Source organism: Hibiscus syriacus, unplaced genomic scaffold (assembly GCF_006381635.1).
Source record: "Hibiscus syriacus cultivar Baekdansim isolate YM2019G1 unplaced genomic scaffold, ASM638163v2 tig00005856_pilon, whole genome shotgun sequence".
Taxonomy (NCBI): domain Eukaryota; kingdom Viridiplantae; phylum Streptophyta; class Magnoliopsida; order Malvales; family Malvaceae; genus Hibiscus; species Hibiscus syriacus.
Genome location: NW_024062067.1, coordinates 218220 through 241422, shown reverse-complemented (window position 1 = coordinate 241422; position 23203 = coordinate 218220). Strand labels below are relative to the sequence as shown.

Below are 23203 nucleotides of genomic sequence, written 5' to 3'. Positions count from 1 at the left end.
AGACTTTGAGGGTGTATGGAGATTATACCTTAGTGAGCTATTAGCTCCGAGGAGAATGGGAAACAAAAAGATACCAAACTGGTGGAATACAAAAAGCTCATTTTGGATCTACTTAAGGAGTTCGATGAAGTCACTTTCCATTACGTGCCCAGAGAAGAGAATCAGATGGCAGATGCTTTAGCTACCTTGGCAGCAACATTCACGGCTAGTGGGGAGTCTGACATGATGCCAATTGACATGCAATCATACGAGTACCTGGCTCATTGTTATCACGTTGAAGAATAAAAAGACGAAAATCCATGGGATCATGACTTTCTGCAGTGCATCAAAAATCAAAGTTATCCAGAAGACGCTACTGAAACTGAAAAAAGAACGATAAGAGGAATGACAGCCGTATATGTTTTTGATGGAGAAGTCTTATACAAGAAAAGTCATGATCAAGTCTGGTTAAGATGTGTAGACGTAGAAGAAGCAAAGATGATCCTGGAAGAAGTGCATGACGGAGTGTGTGGAACTCATGCAAATGAGCATATGATGGCAAGACAAGTCATAGATGCGGATACTTTTGGTCCACATTGGAGAGTGATTACATCAACTATGCCAGACGATGTCATAAATTCCAAGTCTATGGGGATAAAATAAATGTCTCACCTCATCCTCTTCATGTAATGATGGCTCCCTGGCATTTTTCTATGTGGGACATGGAAGTTGTGGAAATCAACTACTTTACCAAATGGGTGGAAGCTGTATCATACGCTAATGTCACTCAATCCACTATTTGTAAATTCTTGAAAAAAGAGATCATATGTCGGTATGGTTTACCGGAAAGGATCATTATTGATAATGCAACCAACTTAAATAATAGAATGATGAATGTTGCATGTGAGCAATTCAACATAAAGAATCATAAATCTACTGCTTATCGACCAAATATAAATGGAGCGGTAGAGGCAACAAACAAAAATATCAAGAAAATAGTGGAGAAAATGACTAAGACGGACAAAGACTATCATAAAAGTTACATTTTGCCTTGTTTTCTTATCGAACATCAGTGTGGACTTCGACTGGGGCAACCCCATTTTCATTAGCATGTAGGATGAAGGTTGTGTTGCCCATTGATTTGGAAATCTCACCATGGTCGACTCTACCAAAAACAAATGATTCGATCACACAACAAGAAGGTGCGCCCAAGAGTATTCAATGAAAGAGATCTCATGTTAAAAATTTTTTGGCCAATTTAAAAAGATTTCAGAGGAAAATGGATGTCGAACTGGGAAGGGTCTTATGCCATAAAAAAGGCTTTCTCCGGAGGAGCATTAATCTTGACTGAAATGGATGGGCCAGAATTACCCAATCCAATTAACTCTGATGCAATCAAAAGATACTTCACTTAGGATGAAAACCCGAATGGACATCCTAAGTCAAATATTCAAAAAAAAGGAAAAATGTTTAGAGTGAAAACTCGAAAGGGCGCTCTAAATTGAAAAATGAAAAGAAACTAAAGGTGTGTCCAAGATGAAAACCCGCAAAGAGCGCCCTGAAACCAATGGAGGATCCAAGTTGAAAACCTGAAAGGGCAGCTTGGGCATTAATCTAGGACTCACACACGAGGAGGTCCTGAATCGAGGCAATAAAGAATCATGGCATCCAAGTTTTCGGAGACTTAATAATTTGGGAGAAAATTTGCAATCTTTCAAGCACTGTCACAATCTTCGAAGTCCTCTTGACAAATGATACACTCAAAGTCATCTAACGGTGTGCCAGTTCAAAGGCGTCCACATTATCGAGATCTAGGGAACCTATTTGTCTTTTTGAATATCTTCTCTTTTCAGAATGTTTGCCATGTATTCTATTATTTTCCCTCATAAATAAATATGGCCCTTTTTCCGAGAGAAATTAATTTCTTAGCATATTGTTGAATTTAAATAAGAATGAGTTATTCACCTTGAAAAAGATAATTATATTACTGCACAAAGATTTCCTGAAAATACAAGTGTCTGGAAGTTGATTGAGGTTCTTGCACAATGCTTGAAAGAATGACACATATACTAGTTTGAAGTTCACTAAGAAGTAGAAACGACATTGATTAAAGATCAAAATAAAATAAACAGAAGAAAATCAAGACCCCTTTCTGAAACAGATGGTACAAGTTTAAAATTTGTCAAGGATCAAAAAATCAAGAACCAAGAATCAGAAAATCAAGATTGTCAAGAGTCAAGAAACCAAGACTGACTGATAGAGATTGAGATTTCTTTCTAAAGAAGAAAATCCTAAAATGAAAAATTTTGCATATGCATTTTAGGCATACATAAGAACATTGCATCTATAGCATTGCACACATGGGTACAATTTTGAAGATCTTTGTCAGAGTCAATTTCAACTTCACAACGGAGGATATTGAACTCAAAGAACACCCAGTTTATCGAAGCAGGATTTTCAACTTCACAACGAAGGATATCTGGCTCAGAAGAACATTCAATATGGACTCAACTTCACGAAGAAGGAGTCACCCATGATTTCAACTTCACAACGAAGGACATCGTGCCCAAGGAATTCGAGATCAACTTAACTTCACATCAAAGGAGTCATCCACAACATAGTTCAACTCAACGACGGAGAATGATTTCTCAACTGAGGTCGTATAGTCAAATTTCAACTTCACGATGAAGATTGGGCTAGAAGAAGACTCAAGATCAAATCAACTACGAGGGATTACCGCCAAACCTAAGCATCGATCTAGATTTCAACTTCACAACGAAAGATATCATGCTCGAACCATCTAAATTTGACTCGACTTCACGATGAAGGGGTCAACCACAATTTCAACTTCATGACAAAGGATATCGTGTTCAAATCATCCGTAATTCATCTCAACTTCACGACGAAAGAGTCATCCGTAATTTATCTCAACAATAGTGAGCCTTTCCCTGGCAGAGTTTTTGAGTCGAATTTCAACTCCGCGACGGAGGATATTCATAAGAGCCTCGACTAGAACATTAAGTCATATTTCAAATGCAATAAAAGATATCATATTCACAGGAAATTCATGTTTTTTTATCTTTTCCCTATTTCTTGTTACATGATAAATGGGTAAAGAGGGGTAACTATAGACACTTATTTTTCGTCAGGAACTTCAAGAGTCTTTATTACATTATATAGTATATATGATAATGTATATATAATAATTTCAAAAATATATAATATATATAGTTTTTAAAAAATGGTTTTTGAAGACATATATAATATAGTTTTTGAAAACATATAATATATAGTTTTTTAAAAAATGGTTTTTGAAAACATATATAATATAGTTTTCGAAAAAATATTTTTGAAAACGTATAATATATAGTTTTTAAAACGGTGTTTGAAAACATATAATATATATAATCTTTGAAAACACATTATATTGTTTTTGAAATATAATATATTATATAGTTTTAATACATACATATTATTAGTATTTTATTTTTCGTTTTCTTTTATTTATTTATTTTCTTTTATTTTTATATAGGTCTAATAAAAGAGTCCAAAAGTCCAGCAAAGGAGCCCAACCGAACCATGCCAGTCTGACCCAACAAAGCAGGCCTGGTTAGGAGGAGAGTGCTTGATCCAGTCCAATTCAACTAGGGTTTCATACTTTAGCAGGGGCGTCGCATCAACCAGAGCCGTTGGATCTGGCTCTTTGATCCAACGGCCGAAAACACATTGGTTTACTAGTCAACAGTGCGTGGAGATCACGCGCCAGCAAAGTCACCCAACGACCGATATTTTCAACACCATAAACTGAGAAAATTGTAAAAATCGGGACAGAAAGATCGATGCACGTTATGGAACAAAAACGTTCGAAAACAAAAAGTCATGCCATGAACGCCGAACGGGATTGCACCATCTCGAGATACACGACAACAACCAAGACACCAGAAGATTCACCACGAATAACCAAGAGAAACACAAGAAGGTAGTATACAATATCGTACAACAAAGCAAAAAAAATCAATTAAGTAACTAACAAAAAGAGCACCAAAAAGCAATAATCATCAAGGTCAAGCTTCGATCTCCATTCGGAAGGAAAGAAAGCTCGGAATCCTGAAGGTTGTCGTCGAACAAAGGTAAAAACCAAAACTTTAGGCCTAGATCTACTTCGATCGAGGCATTATTTCAAATTTTTAAGGCAAGATTCAACGTCGGGGTATTGAAAAGAGTGTTTAGGGGGTCGTTTTAGATTCTTCGACTTTCAGAGGCGGTGGCTGAGACGGCGATCGGGCGACAGGTGGTCACCGGAGGTTGGCTGGCTAAGAAAGAGAGAGTTTGAGAGAAAAGGCGGGTTTGGTTTTTAGAAAATTGTTTGAAATGAAAAAATTTTGGGTTTCAAAGGCTTTATATAAGGGGAACCTCTTTGCAATTACAAGTTTTTAAAATTATTTTTGTAATCCCTGTACTTTTGATGCGTAATTCATTTTAGACACCTATTGTAATTTTTCCTTTGAATTTTGAATTAATTCAATTTAATCTCTGCTTATGTTTTTTCATATTTTGCAAATCGGCCCCTAACTTTTTTATTTTCTTTCTTGCAGCTCACTTTTAGAATTAATTTGACCCATAAATTTCAATTTATTTCAATTTAATCTTCTTAGTATTTATATTTTTAAATTTAACTTTTTTCTTTATTATTTATTTTATTCTTATTTTATATTTTTAATTCAACCTTTTTCTTGTTTAACATCAATTTCATAATTTCTTAGGCTATTCTAAAATTGGTCAAGGTAAGTGGTTCGATCGAATTTCTTAAATTTTAATTTCAATTGTAATTTTCGCAATTAAGACAACTAGGAAATCAAATTGGTACCGAAAGGGCAGTATAAGGGTGCTAATCATTCATTGACTATAATCGACTCCCGAATCCGATTAATTCCTGGTAAAACGCATATCAAATAAATGGTAAGTTAAGGTGTCCGATCAATCTAATTTAAAACGGTCGGTGGTGGCTCAAACACATCAAATCAAGTCGGAACCCGATTTCGGGACCATCCGAAGGACGGTTACGACACCAAAGATTGTTGGTATTAATATTATAAGGACAATATTGATATTCCTAGCATGTTTTTTTTTTTTTTTGAAGAAAAGAAGGGTCTCATTGAAACCTTCCTTTATAATCGACCAAGAACCGGAGTTTTAGGTCGAGCACTCAAAAGGAGGAAAAGAGTGGTCATATATATTTTTTAAACTTAATACCATTTCAGTTCAAATAAACAACATATATATATATATAAAAGGTTCAAAAAACACAATACAGCTCAACAATTTATAACTTCTAAAGCAGCACAAGCACCCCATTCAACACGCCGAAACCCCGCCTAACGACGCTCCCCGAGGAGAGCCATGCACGAAGCAACATTCTGGAAACAAACTTGCCAAAAAATACACCAAGCCTAACCAATCTTCTTAACTATCTGGATGGTCAACCAATGCCCTTTTTGGCTAGGCAGTCCGCCTCAATATTAATCGCCCTTGAAATATGACGAACCACTAACCACCCTGACGACAGAACTGCAGCGATGCGGATAACATATTCCTTGCATTGTTGGTATTCCTTTCTTTTTACTATCTTTTTGGTATTGTAAATATTTGGTGTATAGTTAAAAGAATTTTTTTCTTTTTTTGCATTCCTTGGTTTTTTTTTTTTGGCTATCGAAAATAATTTTATATAGTTTGGTTTAGGGATTAGTAAATGTTATGACCCAAATACAATTTACGCCAATGCAACACACATCAATCATTAAGCATCCCAAGGCTTTATCGATTTGGTTTAGTTGGTTACTACAACTAGTTATGTATAGGCAATAGAGGATAGAAACAAAGGCATGAAAATATTGTTGAAATCTATAAAGCCTTGGGACGTTTCTCTCATGAGTACTCTTGTCGTGCTGACTCGACTATGGTTGATGTATGTTGCATTGGCGTAAATTGTAATTGGGTCATAACAGTAAATTTCAAGATTTTGGATGATTTGGGGATTTTTCTTTTTGGATTATTTCTTTTCCCTCTTCTTCAAGTTTCTTCTTACTAGGATGATTATTAGAAACCCTGATCTGGTGGAACCTGGAAATGTTGGTCCTCAATTGACCAATTTTAGATAATTAACCACGACTACATAAACGAAACTTCATTCTCATTAGCAGAGAATAACCGATGCAATGTTCAGCTTTACGAAATCTCCAACTTACAGACCCCAGGCCTGGAAAAGATTAATTCTTAATCAGCCACATTCACAATTAAAACAGAACTGACAATCAACATTTTGCCCTACCTTGCCAAACGAGCTTAGGTACATCGACAAAACTCGACTCTCAGACATTGTTATTAACAAAAAAGAAACTGATGCAAGAGCCAATCTCTAGTGTACAGCCTCATATGGCCATTTCTTTTAGAAAACAGTCCGTTATAACTGGACTTCACTGACATTGTTAGCCATCTTTCATCATCATTATGTCCCACAACACCAAGGTCACTTTTCAAAAATTTGAGCTTGGAAAGCCATTTAAATCTAAAGCCGCAACAAACATCATCAACCTGTTCACTTTCCCATTCCTACATTACACATTTCGAGATATCATTCACACATACACCATTCTTACTGTTCTTCTTAGTATACACACACAAGCACATATATATACGGATAACAGGGAGAAGAAATTTGTGTTCAGAAAGAAAATCCTGGCACTAAATAATCTGCAAACATATTATGAGTTTCACACGGAGAAAGGTCAGGTTCATTCCCTAGAGTAACATAATTCGCAGTTTTATGATAAAACTAAAATAATAGAGCAAGCAATGCTCACAACAAAATGTATAACCGGGGTCTCGTAAAATGGCATCCAAACATCACTTTTGAGACTGAAGATAATCTTTCAAGATGCTAGCGTAAGAATTAAGTCAAAGTTTCAGGCAGAAGACGAAAGAGCAATGGCAAACTAAAGATAACTTTTGTTGTACCAAAGTACGAAAATTTTGCCACCCCACTGCCAAAGTCACTGTCATCATCCAAACTTTAGTTTTATGCCTTCAAACTGCCGTCAAACAAACTAAAAGAGAGACCAATATAAAATAGATACCAATTGACCAAATGCCTTTGGACCATGATGTAAGCAATGTACCCAATAGAAAGATTCGGTGTAAGGGTCTACAATTTTGAACAATGGAAGAATTATATTTTCCAGTCAATGGGCTCTCAATTTGCTCACTTCGAATCATAGACTGTGAAAACTTAAACTAGGCTGCCTGATATCGATTTAAAGTGGTACATGTAACAAGTAGCAGCCCCTGAGTTACTGCAGAGAAATACCTCAAATATGAACAGGCACAAATCTTAAGCAGCTTTGTCCTTCAAGTCCACTATAATCACTTGATCTTTCTAAGAGTGTTAATGTAAGTATAACTAGAAAATGCCACGAAAAGTTTTCTGAACCTGCAAAACCAACATTAAAAAATCAAGAAAACAGTATCAAAAATATAAACAAAAAATGCTACACTGGAGTTTCAAAAAAAAATGCTGAATCAAGGAGATGATCCAGAGAGACCTATAATAAGGAATTTGTTATGGTTAATCAATGAGTTATATAATTACATTCATAAACAAAACCAGTAGTTAATTTCAGAAAGAAAATGAGAAGAAATGTTGTTTTCACAACCATTGGCCATGTTACTTTATTGGAAAAGATACATACCAAACCCATTGGCTTGAGTGTTGTGACATTGCCAGGAAGCTCTTCCGTGGATGCTCATTAAGCAAGCAATACCTGAGACCCTTCGGATGTCGCATGACATCCAAACTTGCAATCCAAATGTCAAACAGTCCACTGTACTTGCGCAATATGTTTATACTCAACTAAAACAAATGGGGGCAAAAGTATCATAATTCAAAAATAAAGGGAAATGCCCAGAAAATACATAATATGCTAAATAGTCCACTGTACTTGTGCAATATGTTTATACTCACCTAAAACAAATGGGGGCAAAAGTATCATAATTCAAAAATAAAGGGAAAAGCCCAGAAATAACATAATAGGCTAAATCACATATAGAGAAAAGTTCATCAAGGCCACTGATTTGTTCAAGGGTCTTTCTCCTCCACTAACTCGATGCAATAACTTGGCCACCAACTTCTAATTTCTAGATTAACTCAACAAGAAAATCATTTCATTGGGTTCCAGGAACAAAGAAAGAAGGAAAGTTGTCTCAACTTAAATTTTTATGTCAAATAGATGGGGAGAAAAATACAAGAGAATTAGTAGTGGAAAAATTGATGCTAGTAAATCTTTGATCATGAAAAATTAGTTAGGTAACTTTGCACAAGAATGCAATGCGGTGTTGTTTTCAGGAAGGCAAAGCTTGCACAGACAGGTCCATATGGACCAAAACAAGCAACAACCTACAAGACCTAAACCAGAAACTGGTTGTGTTGACCTCTTCTTTTCCTATTGCTACTTAATTTTTATGATCAGCAATGGATTCAGGAGCATAAAAAAATTAGGGCATATCAAACCCTTTTATATAATTAAATAATTGGGGGAAATGAACTGAGATTTGAAAATGTAGTTTTTCAAAAAAAAAAAATTAATAAAGAAAATATCCCATGCAGTCAGCTTGGAACCTAATTAGCCACCAAAAGAAAAAGTAAAATGGAAAACAGAAAAACTATTTTATTTAGCTAATGCCGTCTTTAACAAAATATGTTTAGAAAACAGTAGAAAGCAACTTACAAGTTCCCAGGCTTCAATATTTCCTGGTGCAGAATCATGCAGGAACTTGCTGTTAATATGAGACAAAGAAAGTAAAAAAGAATTCAGTGGAATCTAAAACCGTTATAATTAATGGTGACCCCTTTTTGTTTATTATTGGTGAAGAACTTTCTGATTGAACCAAAATTGTTGGTGGCCTAGTTTTGTTGCTTAGTATTGTTGAGGTAGATAGAAAGTCAATACAACTTCTCTTATGTTTACATAAATTTTTAAGTTATTAGTGTTACTCGTGAAAACATTGTTATTACAATATCCTATTCATTTTTCAAATAATAATGAAAAAATGATGAAAAAGGTGAGTTTCTAAAGCAAGATATACGGCATACACTCCCATCTAGAAATGGTAGAAATATTAGAGGACCAGATACAGAAAGAATAAATCGCAAGCCCTTGTAATTAAGAACTCACGGCATTAAATAGTGATATGAAGGCAGTAGGCATTTTATTTTCTTCTAATGCGTTATGCTATGAACATTTAAAATTTTACTTCTGCGTAATTGAGTTGAAGAAATAAAATGATTTTAACTTACCGTACCCCACAATGCACATCACCATGGTTGCAATGACCCGAAACACCATATCTATCAAATGTAATAATCTGAAAAATAAATAGAAGCATGAATAAGAGAAATAGGAAATGAAAGATCTTAACAAACAAGCAGTAATAAAAAACTTTCAAATGATGTATATTGCTCCCACTCCCAAGTACATCCATTACTTAGCCTAACTTGGAGAGTTGGATATTTTATACAGTAGCATTGAAAAAAAATCATCTTAAATGAAATAAAGCAACCAAGCATGCAGGTGAAAAAACCAACAGAGCTAAGAGTGTACCACATCAATCACCAGACCATAAACCTCCTCTTCAATGATATTTTCCAATAAATCATGGTTCCAGACTCGGCCAAAACCATCCTGATATGAAAATTCAGATTATAAACTCCTACTAAATCATTTTATCAATTAACAATAGATTCAAGATTAGATAGGCCTCGTGCTATATCCAGCCAAACAAGTTTTTGTATTTTTCTCTGCAAATGAAAAAGCATCAATTTCCAAAAGCAAACATACCAAATTATGAATAGAGCAGTTCAAAATCCATAAACTAAAAAAGACTTAATAGTATAACCTGCAAATCTGGGTGGTCCAGAACCTTCACTCGATCAAGTTGAACCTGAACTTACAAATTTTAAAAAAAGAAGCTAAAAGCACAGTATAGTTGGTAGATGAAGTTGAAAATAGTAAAGATTTCATGAGATGCAAGGATATTTTTTAGCTAGAGAAACCCAGAATCAGGTTGTTGTAGGTATTAGAATACAAGGATTACTTCAGCAGTTAGATCTCATCTATGTTTTGTAGGATAATAAAATCACCTTGTGAACTACACAAGCACGATAAAGCTCATCTTTTCTAATGCTTCCCATGCCATCTGCATTACCTGCACAAAGTAATCAAGTCGCATAATCCCATGGGTGGGGGAAAAGGAACACTGTCTTTATAGAACACATGCCAACGTTTTTGTTTCTGACCTCTACCATGCTCTTTTCCCTTTTGAAGAGGCATAGATGGTGGCTGGACATATAGTCTAATGATAATACACAAAACTACCACTTGGCATAGGAAAATGGATTCCAACCACCATAAACTAAAAGAAGAGATAGATGAAAACAGAATCTCCCTCTGAAGTAGATTAGAGCACTGTTAATGCATATCCCGAGGTATTGAGTTGGCTACATTACATTAGTATTGCCTAATAAACCCTCTGAAGCTGCAATGAACAAAACATGTTGTGAAAGAGATTGATTACAACTTACCTTTTTTAATTGGCTTAGAGTTTTACAACTACCATTAGAAGTTATTTAGAAGCTTAACACACTTTAAATATAAGATGACCAATCTCTAGAGATACCATCCTTTATCCTTAAAGCCTTGGGCCTAGCAATCCAAACTACATCTATATCGTAATTTGAAAATAAGAGACATTTTTATGGTTAGAGGTATTGTACCAGTTATTAGTGAACGGGCAATTGTACTTCGTTGTGTTAAGAGGAGTGTTAATGTGAAAGCAGATGAACTAGAAAAACAAGGAATAGGGTAGAGGTTTCTGTCCTTTAGGAGGCTGGGGATTATTGGGCTGGTTACTAGGTGTAGATGAAGTGTGGGATTCTCCTTGTTTTGGAGAGGTTTTATGATGATTTTTGTAATTGATTTCATGTGGTAACAAAATCCGAGGTACTCTTTTCCTCCTTCTGCTACATTTCGGATAACTTTATAGTATTCCAAAAAGCATGAAGGGGTTTTTTAACGAGACCTCCAACTCTTATCAGAAAGAGACATTTTTATGGTAAATAAATTTCATAATTCTTTTGCAACCAAGTGTCTAAGTTCCAATAGTTTCCCCTTTCATGTAAGACCTTCAGCAAAAAAAGGAGAATTTTAAAGGAAACACCATGGAAAACTCAAACTCTCAGTTGTTGATTTCATTAGATATCAACTTACACATAGAAGAAGGCTGGCATCATTTGAAGTAAAATTCTGAAGAAAATGTTTCTAGTAACAAGAAATATTAGAAAGCAAAAAAGATCAGGCCACATAAGGATGAAAATGCAATACCAATAGACATGCATAATAGAAAAACAGTGTGCCCTCTTGAAGTCAAGTAGTTTATTGTTGGTGAAAAGAACCTGCAACATTATAGATCATTATAATAAATTGATATAACCAAACATTCATAAATGAAACTTTCATACCAAAAACTGATATGCAACAGCAAAGCTGTCACTTGTATTGCAAACAATTTAAGGGGTAATAAATTAAATCAAGCAAACCATTTGCAGATGAAATTGCACGCGCTACTGATATTATCCATGAATTGACTCAAAAACAACCAAAAGCAAAATGCATATTTCGATACACATGCAACTGCTAATCTCATTAAAAATTGAAAACACCAAATAAATAAAATGAATGAGTTCACTCATGAATACTAATTAACAGTAATTGATCTACCACATTTAGTCGCATTATCCGTAAATTCACTAAAAAATACACTATGACAACATGAAGAGAAAATTTTTATTAGATAAAAATGCAACTACTAATATTTATGAAAAAAATTAAAAAAACAAAATAAAATGCATGAGCTTACTCATATAAACTGATAATATAGTTATTCATAAGCATTTAATCAATCAATCATTTTCTGATCACTAGATTTTAGTTTTGATAGCATCCGAAATTCAGAAAACAAAATCATAAAGATAAATAAATGAAACAAACCAAGCGAGAAGTCAATTCAATCTGCAAAATGGGAAATTAAAGAGAGGCTTTCAGAAGCTTACATGGATTCATCATCAGGGTGCGCAACAACCAGCAAGACATTCTTTGCGGGTAAAGGTGAATCTGGCAACAATGGGCATATAAAAATTAGTTGAAACGAAATTAACTTATTTTTTGTTGGACAAAAGATCTAAAAGTACTGGAGCCACCTTCATTTAAAAAAGAGGGTTCTGGGCGGGAGGAGAAGATCTTCCAAACAGATGCTACCCAAACAACCAAAATTGAAAGAATAATAAACATCCACCCCATACGTAGAAAAGATTCACAAAAATTAAAAGTAATCAAATATTTATCATAGATCCGCCGGCGGGAGAAAAAATAAAGAATGGAGAAGGGGAAGGAAACAGAGAAAATAGATCGATTAAATATCTGAAAAGATGTCGTTGTGGTTCTGAATTTTCAGGAAAGAGGGGTAGAGGAGGGCGAGATGTTAGCAACAAACTTGATTTATTTGTAATAGCTCTACTTTACTCATAAATTAAATTCGATTGAAGCTTCAAACTTAAATCTTAAATACATGAAAATCTTAATGTATTTAAAAAAAATACACATAAATGTTAATATTATTAATAATTTATTTTTAAAAAATAAAATCTTAATATATTATATTTTTGATCTGTTCACGAGCTTTTCGAATCAAATATCAAGTAGTTTGTTTTGACTCGTTAAGAACTCAAGTCGAATCCATTCGATCCGAGTATTTATCAAGCCTTGACCGAATCAATCTCGAGTAACTCGCGATCTATCTAGTCTCATTTACTAATTTGTAAATATTGGATTTACACAAGTACCAAGTGCAATTTTAAAAGAAAATTTGATTTACATTCATTCATAAAAACATGATTTAATATGCAAATATTCATTAAACTAACTTAGGCAAAAATATTTGGCGATTTTTTCAAAAATCACCCTACACTTATATATTTCTCTGTCATGCATCGTTCAGGTTATATTTTTTGATCTAACACCCTTTGCAGTAAAGCGCGCTCCTGCAACGCGCTTTAGGCTGATATGGCGCGCCCGTGCAGCGCGCCTTGTTAAACGTATAAAAAAATGGGGTTAATTTTGTAAATATTTTTAAAGTAGTGCCTAATATGTAATTAATTTCTGTTAGAGTGATATATGTGTAAAAACACTAACTTTATCTATTTTTTATGATATTATTTTTAACAACCGTTAATAATGTTTATTGACTTTTAAAATTAATTGTTTAAAAATATTAAAATAAACTTTTAATTACAATTGAGATATCAAATTAATTATTATTCACTTTTTTAAAAAATATAAATAAAATTTAATAAAATTTAATAAAAATATAATGTAAAGCTAAAAAATATCACTTTTTATTTAAAATACTCTTTCTAATATTAATTTTAAAAAATATAAAATAAATATTAAATTTTAATTTTAATTTTATTAAAAATGAATAAACATTATTAATTGTTATTAAAAAATAATAATTAATGAATAATAATGCATTTGATCCTCAATTGTAATTAAAAGTTTATTTTAGTCAAGTTTATGATTGTTAAACAGTCGTAGGTGTGGAAAGCTACAGGAATCGAATGAAAATTCGATTGTACAAAGTCAATAACTTAAAATTGTCTAACTGTTGTCTAAATATCAACTCAATTATACCACGAATAAATATCCGATCAAAGAGTTGATCTTTTCTGCTCAATCTTCACAAAAACTATTTTGTCTCATCATTAATTATTATTTTTAACAACAATTAATAATATTTATTCATTTTTAATAAAATTAAAATTAAAATTAAAATTTAATATTTATTTTATATTTTTTAAAATTAATATTAAAAAAATATTTTAAATAAAGATGTAATATTTTTAACTTTACATTATATTTTTATTAAATTTTATTCATTTTTCTTTATTTTAAAAAAATTTGTAATTAAAAGTTTATTTTAATATTTTTAAATAAATAATTTTAAAAGTCATAACATTATTAACTATTGTTAAAAATAATATCACAAAAAAATAAATAGATAAAATTACGTTTTTACAAAAATATCACCCTAACAAAAATTAATTATATATTAGGCATCACTTTAAAAATTTATTTTAATATTTTTAAATAATTAATTTTAAAAGTAAAAAAATATTATTAACTATTGTTAAAAATAATATAAAAAAAAAAATAGATAAAGTTGACGTTTTTACAAAAATATCACCCTAACAGAAATTAATTACATATTAGACATCACTTTAAAAATACTTACAAAATTAACATCCGAATTTTTTACACGTTTAACAAAACACGTTGCAGGGGCACGCCTTACTCTACGCACATAAAACGCTGTGTAGGAGACCTTTCTGCAAAAGGATATTAGATCGATAAATATAACCTGAACGATATCTGACAGAAAATATATAACTGTAGGGTATTTTTTGAAAATCGCAAGTTCACATTTACTCTTATTCACAAGTACAAGTACCTCGGTCCTAGTCAAGGTCGTCACAATTGTCTGCCACTAGCCATCCATCTAATTCAAGCCCTAAGTTAATCAAGACTGCCACTACTATCTAGATTAGGTAACTGTTTTACAAGTGAAACGAGCCAAAAGGGCCCCCTTTCCAAGTTTTGCAAGAATTTTCGGAAGACTGACCCCGTATGAACTGTTTTTGTTAAACATCTTTTGAATCAAGGAAGCGACCGAATATCATCAGTGGCTTGAACTAGCATCGTAAGAGTAACTAGCAATTCACATTGTCTCTCCATTGCTAGCCCTTGGATGCTTTGTTCAAAGCATCAAATACAGTCTGCAGAGTAATCTCCTCAACTATTACCACCTTATCTCTTGATTTAGAGCCAGAGCCTATTGAAACTTGCCTTCTTTTGACTCCCAAAACCTGTCATTTTGGAAGAATTATAAGTTTTAAGACAAATGGAAAGGGGGGCAGCACATTGAAGAGAAGTAATTTATGAAGGAATATGATACAATTTTTTTGTATTACGCCATTCTAAATAACCTCACATATCTACAATAGCCATCATCCATGATAAACTAGCACTTCATATACTTTGTATTATCATTTGAGCCATAAACACAAACATATACAGACTACTTTTCTCCAAGAAGAATAAAAGCTCAAAGCTACAATTATCAATAACTTTCAAGTAATGTATCGTTGGTATTAAGGTAGATTCAGGTATCTATCTTACCCAATGAGGTTCCGGATCAGTACATTAATCTCATTCATAATCTATTTAGTCTTATCCTTACTTCCTCAATGCTACAAACCTTTTCCAAGCCAACATATGCTCGCGCAATCATCTCATTGTGCACTAAATGAACTGGAACAACAAATGACAAATGGAACAGCTACATACAAATCTACAAGTAATCAAGAAGCTAAAAGCATCTGATCTTTCCTATCATTGAGATGGAAGATTATGGCGGAAGTTCCATTTCTAGTTGAAATCATTTAGTTCAGGGCTGCGAGAAGACATTTAATTGAAGGCAATATAAGAGCAAGAAGATTTTGATATTAAGACTAAAATGCTTAATTCTCATGGAATTGTTCATTTGCCATGATTCTTTAGCACTGGGGAGAAGGAAGATGTTTTCTAACAAGCCGGTGACGCACACATAAGAAAGATGGGCGGGCACAGTTCAAGGGTTCCAAATAAATTGATTCATTTTCTTAAAATAAGAATCCAATCTCACCAAATGATGACAACAGCAATGTAATATTACCTACCTAGTTGAAAAATGGGTTCTCATCTTTGGAATCAATCAAGGAAATAAACAAAAAATGATAGAATTTTTTATGATTGTTAACAAGATATTCATCTAAATAAACCCAAACCAATTCTTCGATTAGCAAAAAAAAAATAATGAAACAACAACAATTGAAGAAAAGGAAGAAGGAACAGACCGAGCTGATATAATCAAGAAGTGCAGAGTTAGCTTCACCGTCTTTGGCAGGCGCGTCAATCTGGACACCTACAGCGTCGTCGCTGAAATCTGGGCTCATCCCAAAATTTTAAAGAAAAGAAAAACCCCATTAAGGTAAAGAATAGATCGTGAATGATAGAAACAAAATAAAGAAATTTTCAATAGGAAATTGAGAGCAGAGAGAGAGAGAGAGAGAGAGAGAGAGAGTAGTGGACCGGTGATGGAGGAAGATTTGGCGCCGGGTTTGGCGTGGATGGCGATGGCAACAGATGAGGGCGGGACCGGGCGGATGGACGATGGTAATTTGGAGTCATTTTCAGTGGGACGAGACGGCTCTGCCTTCTGGGTTTTTGCCTTTCCCTTCTTCGCTGGTGCCATTCCTTTGTTTTCACTTCGAGCAGTACTGAAGAATTACGGGTCTCCTCTAAAGCACACGTAGCTTTAAAAGTAAAGGGAAAACTATCTCATGCCACCAAACTTTGAGTGGTACTCATTTATGTCATTAAACTTTAAATTTTATTAATTTTAATTTTAATATTTAATTCTATTATATCATAAAATTTTTAGTTTTGCTATTTTTAGCAGTAACATTTAATTTTAAGTTTAATTATACAATTCCACCGCTAATGACTTAATGTGATGATGGTATGGCAATTGCGTGGTGTTACATGATTTCTTTCACGGATATAATAGGAACTTCCTTCACATATCTGTTTCGTCAACTTTTGACACTGTCAATTGCAATGTTGGGATGGTTTTATTCCGACAAAGTATCAGTAGTGTCGAGAGAATGTGTTGGAAATACTGAGAAAACTCGTTCTCAAATATATGATATATTTATTATTTTTATAAAAATATTTAAAAATTCAAGTTGGTTTAGTAGTTTAGCTTAAAATTTTGTTTCTTAAATTTTATATAAAAATATATAAAAATAAATGATTAACCGACTTCTTTCATGGATATAATAGGAACTTTTTATATAATTTTATCTTAAATTTACTTTTATTTAAATAATTAAAAAAATTATATAAACACCTCAACTTTAAAAAAAATTAATTTGGTCCTTGAACAAGATAAAAATCAATTTAGTCCATCTACCACATCATTAATATTGTGGATCGCCATACCAATACCGTGATTCATCATATCACCCTTGTGAATTGCCAATCATCATCGTAATGGTTAACATAAAAACAGTGATCAAAATGCCACCTAGAGTTTATTTTCTGAGTTGAATGATCGAATTAAATAAAAAAATAATTCGAGGACTACATTTTTTCCATTTTTTCAAAGCACAAGGACCGTGGATGTTTTTCTTAGTTTTTTATATTTACTTGTTGCATTTTTAAAGGTTTTTAACAAATTCTTATTAGGAAATTTATGCTAATAATTTAAGTAGGACATATTAGAATCAATGATTAAAATAACACCGGTCCTTAAAGACCACGAGTCAAGCGAATGTACACCAATATTAACAGCACGTCGTGCGTAGATAATCCCATAATTCCTATTAGAGGCAAGTAGTTCCCGAGTCCCTTGATTAAAAATTTAACTGAAACTAAAACAAATTGGGGGCCATAGAATAAAAATATATTTGAAAATATAGAAGTCAAATGTTGTTGTAAATTAATGAGATACTAGCTTTTGCGGAACACAGAAAATACATTTCAACAAATGGATTTCATTAAGCTTGATTTCCAGTGATGACTTATAGCCTCTTTATATCACCTAATCACCTAGATAACAACCATAACAACCTACAACAATAACAAACAACAACAAAACTGTTTGTAACAGAGAGCTCTCCGCTACTCATACAAAAACCCTACACACACAATGCATAACAAACTTAGTAAACGTTGCTAACTTCACACACACTCTACATATTAACTAACATTCTCCCTGCTTTCTTCTTCTCATTTCTTTTTTTTAACATGGTTGAACATGAACTCTCTCTCGAAATACCTGAAATGCTGCCTTCGCCAAGGGCTTAATGAAACCATTAGCAAGCTGAAATCCAGTAGGTACATAACTCACTCGAAGCTGACCCGCTGCAACCTTTTCCCTGACAAAATGAATATCAAGGTTAACATGCTTTGACTTTGCATGATATACTGGATTAGAAGACATGGCAACTGCACTTGTATTATCACACCAAATGATAGGATCATCCAGTGACTGCAAACCTAGATCACACAACAAGGCATCAATCCATGTTACTTTTGCAGCAGTTTCTGCAACACTACGATATTATGCTTCCATTGTTGAACGAGACACCACTTTCTGCTTCTTTGAGGCCCAGGTAACAAGATTGTGACCAAGGTAACAAGATTGTGACCAAGGAAAACACCATAACTAGTCATAGATCATTTATCTTCAGTATCACCAACCCAATCAACATCAGAAAATGCTTTAACACATAGTCTAGTATCCTCAGCCGAGAAAACTAACCCATAATCTAAAGTGTCAGCCAAATAGCGTAGAATACACTTAACAACTAACAAATGCTCCTCACACGGTGGCTCAATTCACACGGTGCCTGCATGAACTGAGCCACCTTATTGACTGAAAAAGCAATATCAGGTCTCGTATGACAAACATATAGCAACACACCAACTATGTTTCAATATTCACGTGCATTAGAAAATAAAGCACTCCCTTTTCCTGCACCCTTCGAGGAAGCTATCATAGGAGTACATGTTGGAGTGGCTTGAAGCATATATGTCTTCTCTAGTAACTCCAGAACATAATTATTCTGACTAAGAGCTAACTCAGCACCATTCCTCTTAACCTCAATGCCCAAGAAAAACTAAAGAGTACCAAGATCTTTTAGTGAAAATTTCTTATTCAACATTTGCACAACAACGTCAACATCATCATTTGAGCTTCTTGTAATTACTATGTCATCAACATATACTAGAATATAAGTGCATGAACCGTTCGTGACTCGAATAAAAAGGAAGCATCATCACGCGATTCTACAAAACCTAACTCAAACAAACTACCTTTGAGCTTTTCATTCCAGTTACATGGAGCCTGTCTAAGACCATACAAAGCTTTTTACAATTTACAAACTAATGGAGATCCATCAGAACTAACTTGTTCAAAGCCTGGGGGTGCTGCATATAAACATCTTCTGCCAAATCACCATTCAAGAAAGCATTATTCACGTCAACTTGTCGTAATGACCAGCCCTTAGCAACTACAACTGCAAGAACAACATAAACAGTTGCAAATTTGACAACCTGATTAAATGTATCTGTGAAGTCATGGCCATGTATCTGTGAAAGCCCGTTTACAACTAAACGAGCTTTATACCAGTGAACAGTACCATCAGGATTCCTTTTAAGTTTAAATAGCCATTTACAACCAACAACACTTTTATCACTTGGCAACTCAACCAGAATCTAGGTTTTATTCTGAAGAAAAGTTGAATATTTATCATTGGTTGTTGCTGCCCACTTAGGTGACAACAAAGCATCATGCACATTGGATGGAACATTATCATCAAAGAAACTTGTGTATGCCTTTGGCTTGTAAATACCACATTTACTGCTAGTTAACATAGGATGGTGTTTGCCAATTAGACTCTGCATAGAATCATCAGGCATAACATGTTCCTCTTAGGACGGTGAGGCAACTTGTGTTTCACTATTACACATTGGCACATCTGACTCCTCAAAAGCCTTAGGAGAGACAGCAGACCCAGCTTCATGACCTTCATGAGCAGAAGCTTGTTGACTTCATGACACATCAGTAACCACATCACATAGTCTATGAACATCCATAACAACATCAAGTGATCGACTAGTCTGAACAGAAGAATTACAGTGAATGTTACTACTCTTTTCTGCAAAAAAAAAAAAAAACTGCCACTCATCAAACTTCACATTCCTTGAAACATAAACTTGTCCATTCGATCCAAGACACATAAATCCTTTATGCTGAGGACTAACACCTAAGAATGACACGGTTGTGAGCAAAACTCCAACTTATGATGATTATATAGTTGTATATAAGGAAAACACCTACACCCAAAAACTTTTAGCAATCCATAATTAGGTTTCTTGTGAAACAATGACTGAAATGGAGAAAGTCATTGTAGGAATTACCTTGGTAACCTGTTAATAAGGTGCACAACCATCACTGTTGCATAGGCCCAAAACTTAATTGGCATGAAAGCTTGAGCAAGAAGCACTACTGCAAGCTCGACAATGTGCCTATGCTTCATTTCTACAACATCATTCTGCTCAGATGTGTGAGGACAAGTTAAGCGATGCAAAATACCAGCTGTAAGAAGAACACGAGATAAATTATGAAACTAACCTCCCCAATCACTCTGCATAGCTAGAATCTTCAAACCAAACTGAGTAGAAACAAGTTGCTGGAACAACTGAAAAGTATGAACTGCTTGTGACTTATCTTTAAGAAAGTATAACCACGTATGACGTGTGCATGCATCAAAAAAACTAACATAGTATCTATAACCATTGGAGACAACAGGTGAAGACCCCCACAAGTCAGTATAAACCAATTGAAATGAAAAAGTGTAAATCGTATCTGAAACATTAAAATGAAGCTTATGGCTTTTGCCCATATGACAAGCAACACATTGTTCATTGAAATCCTTATCAACAACTACATGAAGTAATTTGCAAACTTGCTCTAGGGTCCCATGTGCAGGATGCCCTAAGCGTCAAGCTCATACAACTTATTCGAAGCAAGTATATAATAAACTTCTACCTGACTACTACACCTAACATCAGTATCCATTTAAAAGTAGTAAAGACCATATTGTTCTTCTCCTTGCAATAGAATTTCACCAGACTTCTTATCTCGAACACAACAACTCATAGCTCGAAACTCAAAATAGATACCGTTATCCCTAGTAATCTTTGACACCAAGAGCAAATTCTTTGTTATCTTATGTACATGAAATAAATCGTTTATCAACAATGCTCGTGAATTAGAGCATAAAATAGAGTTATCAGTAGCATGAATAGGAATTGACACACCATTACCAACAATTAATTTACCTGGACCAGAGAAATCACCCTTATGACCAATAGCTGAAGCATCAGGTGTCACATGGTGAGTTACCCCATAGTCAACCATCCATGGATCATAATGAGCTGTAGTAATATGAGCTTCAACATTCCCTTTAGCACAATAGGAACATGTATCAGCACCTAATGTCACAACTTCTAGACTGGAGTAGTTACCACTACCAGTGTTGTCTCAATACGAACCACGACCAGAAGCCCTACCAGAGAAGTTCTGATCAAAGTGATACCAACAATCAACCACCATGTGCCCATTCTTGCCACACAGCTGACACTGAACCCTTGGCTCCCATGATCTCGTCCTCTAGAATGAGTAGTAGAACCAAAATCATGACCATAAACATATCGATTTAAGAGCCTGTGTCACCCGATTTGGAACCAGAACTCATATGAGTTACATGAGCACTCATTGGAAGTTGCTCACCTTAAGTGTCAAATCCAACAATCTGAGTTTTAAAAGTAGAACATGAGAATTATAAAAGGAAGAAGAGGAGAAAATAGAATACAAGGCAAAAGTGGGAATCATTCGATATACTTTAATTTTTCTTAAGCTCTGAGGTTGTCTTCTCGAATAATTTATCTGGAGGAGTAGATACTTTTCTGTTGATTTGTCATGCTATGGAGGATGCTTGCGATTGATGTTGTCCTTTTGGTTACTTCTCAATATCGACTCATTTTAGATGTAGGAATAAAATGAAGGTGTGTCTTGAAGGTTTTAAGCAGAAGTTCTCTTTATTTTTGGATGGTGTGACAATTTGATTGACCTAAAAAGTTTAGCTGAATAATTTGTGTATTTTTTTAAGATCGGGGTCATGAGTATTAGTAATATATTTCATACTCTTTGTTAATCACTGTAATTGAATGAGGAGGTTTATCTTTTGATTTGTTCAATTTGTTCTCAAGTCCGTTAGAACAATTATTTGTGTCTAATGTAGGATGCTGGTTGAATTCAGAAGCTGTAGTTTTTTCATGTTGAAGATTGAGTTTAGATTGTTGGATTTTTTTATTATCTGTGGAGGGTTCGCTCGAATTACCCTCTTGTAGAAAATGTTAAGTCCAATATGGTTGGTGCATATAGATAAGGAGCAGCAGGTTGTGGTGGGGTTTTATGAAATTCAAATGGTGATGTTAGAGCTATCTTCTTAGGACCAATGGTCAATCTCGGACTAGAATTTGAAGATTTGGGTGCAATCAAAATGCATTACAGGTTTTCATCGAAGCAGATTGGAAAGTTCTTTCCACGTACGTCCCAAGGATTCAAAACGGTATGGTAGTTAAATTAGTGAAGCAAGAGTTGTCAAGGCCAAATTTCTTTATAGCATGGTGGTAATAGTTATCCCTGTTAGACAAGTTGCAGGCTGAAAGTTAAAATGGCGATGGAAGCTAATAAGGAGGCCTTGGAAGTGGTGACAAACTCTTACAGATATCGTTTGGTTTAATTCGAAGAATCAGTTTTTTTTTCACGACCCTTCATCAACTTTGTCTAAGTGGTCATTTTCCTAAAAGTTGGCTAGTTCAGAACAAAGTCCTTCATAGTCTATTGGTGTTTAAAGCAGGGATTTAAATAGCGTTTGTGGTCGCATTTTCGGTCGCATTGTGTTTATCGCAGTTGCGGATATAACAGATATTATCGTGGTCACTACAGGTGTTGCGGTCGTGAATTTTTTTAAATTTCGCACAATTTACCCTAAAACATAATAATTATAATTATAATTATAATGTTAAGGAGTGACCAAAATAGTAGCAATATGAAAGCTTAATGAGTAAATCGAAAAGTTTTAAAGTTCAGTTAGTAAAATAGGAGAGAGTAGAAAGTTAAGTGGTGATTTATATAGTTTACCCTAATTAAAAAGAAACCCTTGAGAAGAGTAAGAGCTTTGCATTTATAACGAGAAAGAGAGAAAGATTAGATCATTTATGGCTGCCTCTTCTTTTCTTCTCTTTACGTCGCAACTGGTTCTTCTCACTTTATCAGGTTCATATTCTTTGTTCTCAACTCCCAATTCTTGTCTCATTTCCATTCTTACTCTTCTCAAGCATGGTTTTCATTTTTCTTCGGTTGTTGACTCCTCGTCTCCTCCTTT

General features: G+C 34.1%; 2 protein-coding genes across 2 annotated transcripts; both read right to left on the bottom strand.

The window, feature by feature from the left end:
* Nucleotides 1–7166: 7166 nt before the first annotated feature.
* LOC120199974 (probable N-acetylglucosaminyl-phosphatidylinositol de-N-acetylase) lies at nucleotides 7167–12555 on the bottom strand. The gene is made up of 10 exons (XM_039200927.1): nucleotides 12287–12555; nucleotides 12140–12200; nucleotides 11412–11482; nucleotides 10172–10236; nucleotides 9928–9972; nucleotides 9633–9713; nucleotides 9329–9396; nucleotides 8760–8808; nucleotides 7725–7885; nucleotides 7167–7465 (listed from the first exon to the last, which is right to left on the bottom strand). The coding sequence occupies exons 1-10, from the start codon at nucleotides 12384–12386 to the stop codon at nucleotides 7399–7401; spliced, it is 768 nt and encodes a 255-aa protein (XP_039056858.1). The 5' UTR covers nucleotides 12387–12555; the 3' UTR covers nucleotides 7167–7398.
* A 2102-nt stretch (nucleotides 12556–14657) lies between these two features.
* On the bottom strand, nucleotides 14658–16449 carry LOC120199973 (UPF0235 protein C15orf40-like). Its single transcript, XM_039200926.1, has 3 exons — nucleotides 16272–16449; nucleotides 16037–16125; nucleotides 14658–15007 (listed from the first exon to the last, which is right to left on the bottom strand). The coding sequence occupies exons 1-3, from the start codon at nucleotides 16432–16434 to the stop codon at nucleotides 14879–14881; spliced, it is 381 nt and encodes a 126-aa protein (XP_039056857.1). The 5' UTR covers nucleotides 16435–16449; the 3' UTR covers nucleotides 14658–14878.
* Nucleotides 16450–23203: the final 6754 nt, after the last annotated feature.

Bases quoted from the DNA above. Each gene is read 5' to 3' on its own strand.
- LOC120199974 (XM_039200927.1), bottom strand. From the start codon at position 12,386: ATGGGGTGGATGTTTATTATTCTTTCAATTTTGGTTGTTTGGGTAGCA. The intron at 10,237-11,411 runs GTATTGCATTTT...TACTTTGTGCAG, and splicing joins TCTATTATGCATGTCTATTG to GTAATGCAGATGGCATGGGA. The intron at 7,886-8,759 runs GTAAGTTGCTTT...CATTTGTTTTAG, and splicing joins ATATTGAAGCCTGGGAACTT to TTGAGTATAAACATATTGCG.
- LOC120199973 (XM_039200926.1), bottom strand. From the start codon at position 16,434: ATGGCACCAGCGAAGAAGGGAAAGGCAAAAACCCAGAAGGCAGAGCCG. The intron at 16,126-16,271 runs GTCCACTACTCT...GGATGAGCCCAG, and splicing joins CAAATCTTCCTCCATCACCG to ATTTCAGCGACGACGCTGTA. The intron at 15,008-16,036 runs GTCTGTTCCTTC...CCAAAATGACAG, and splicing joins TTCTTGATTATATCAGCTCG to GTTTTGGGAGTCAAAAGAAG.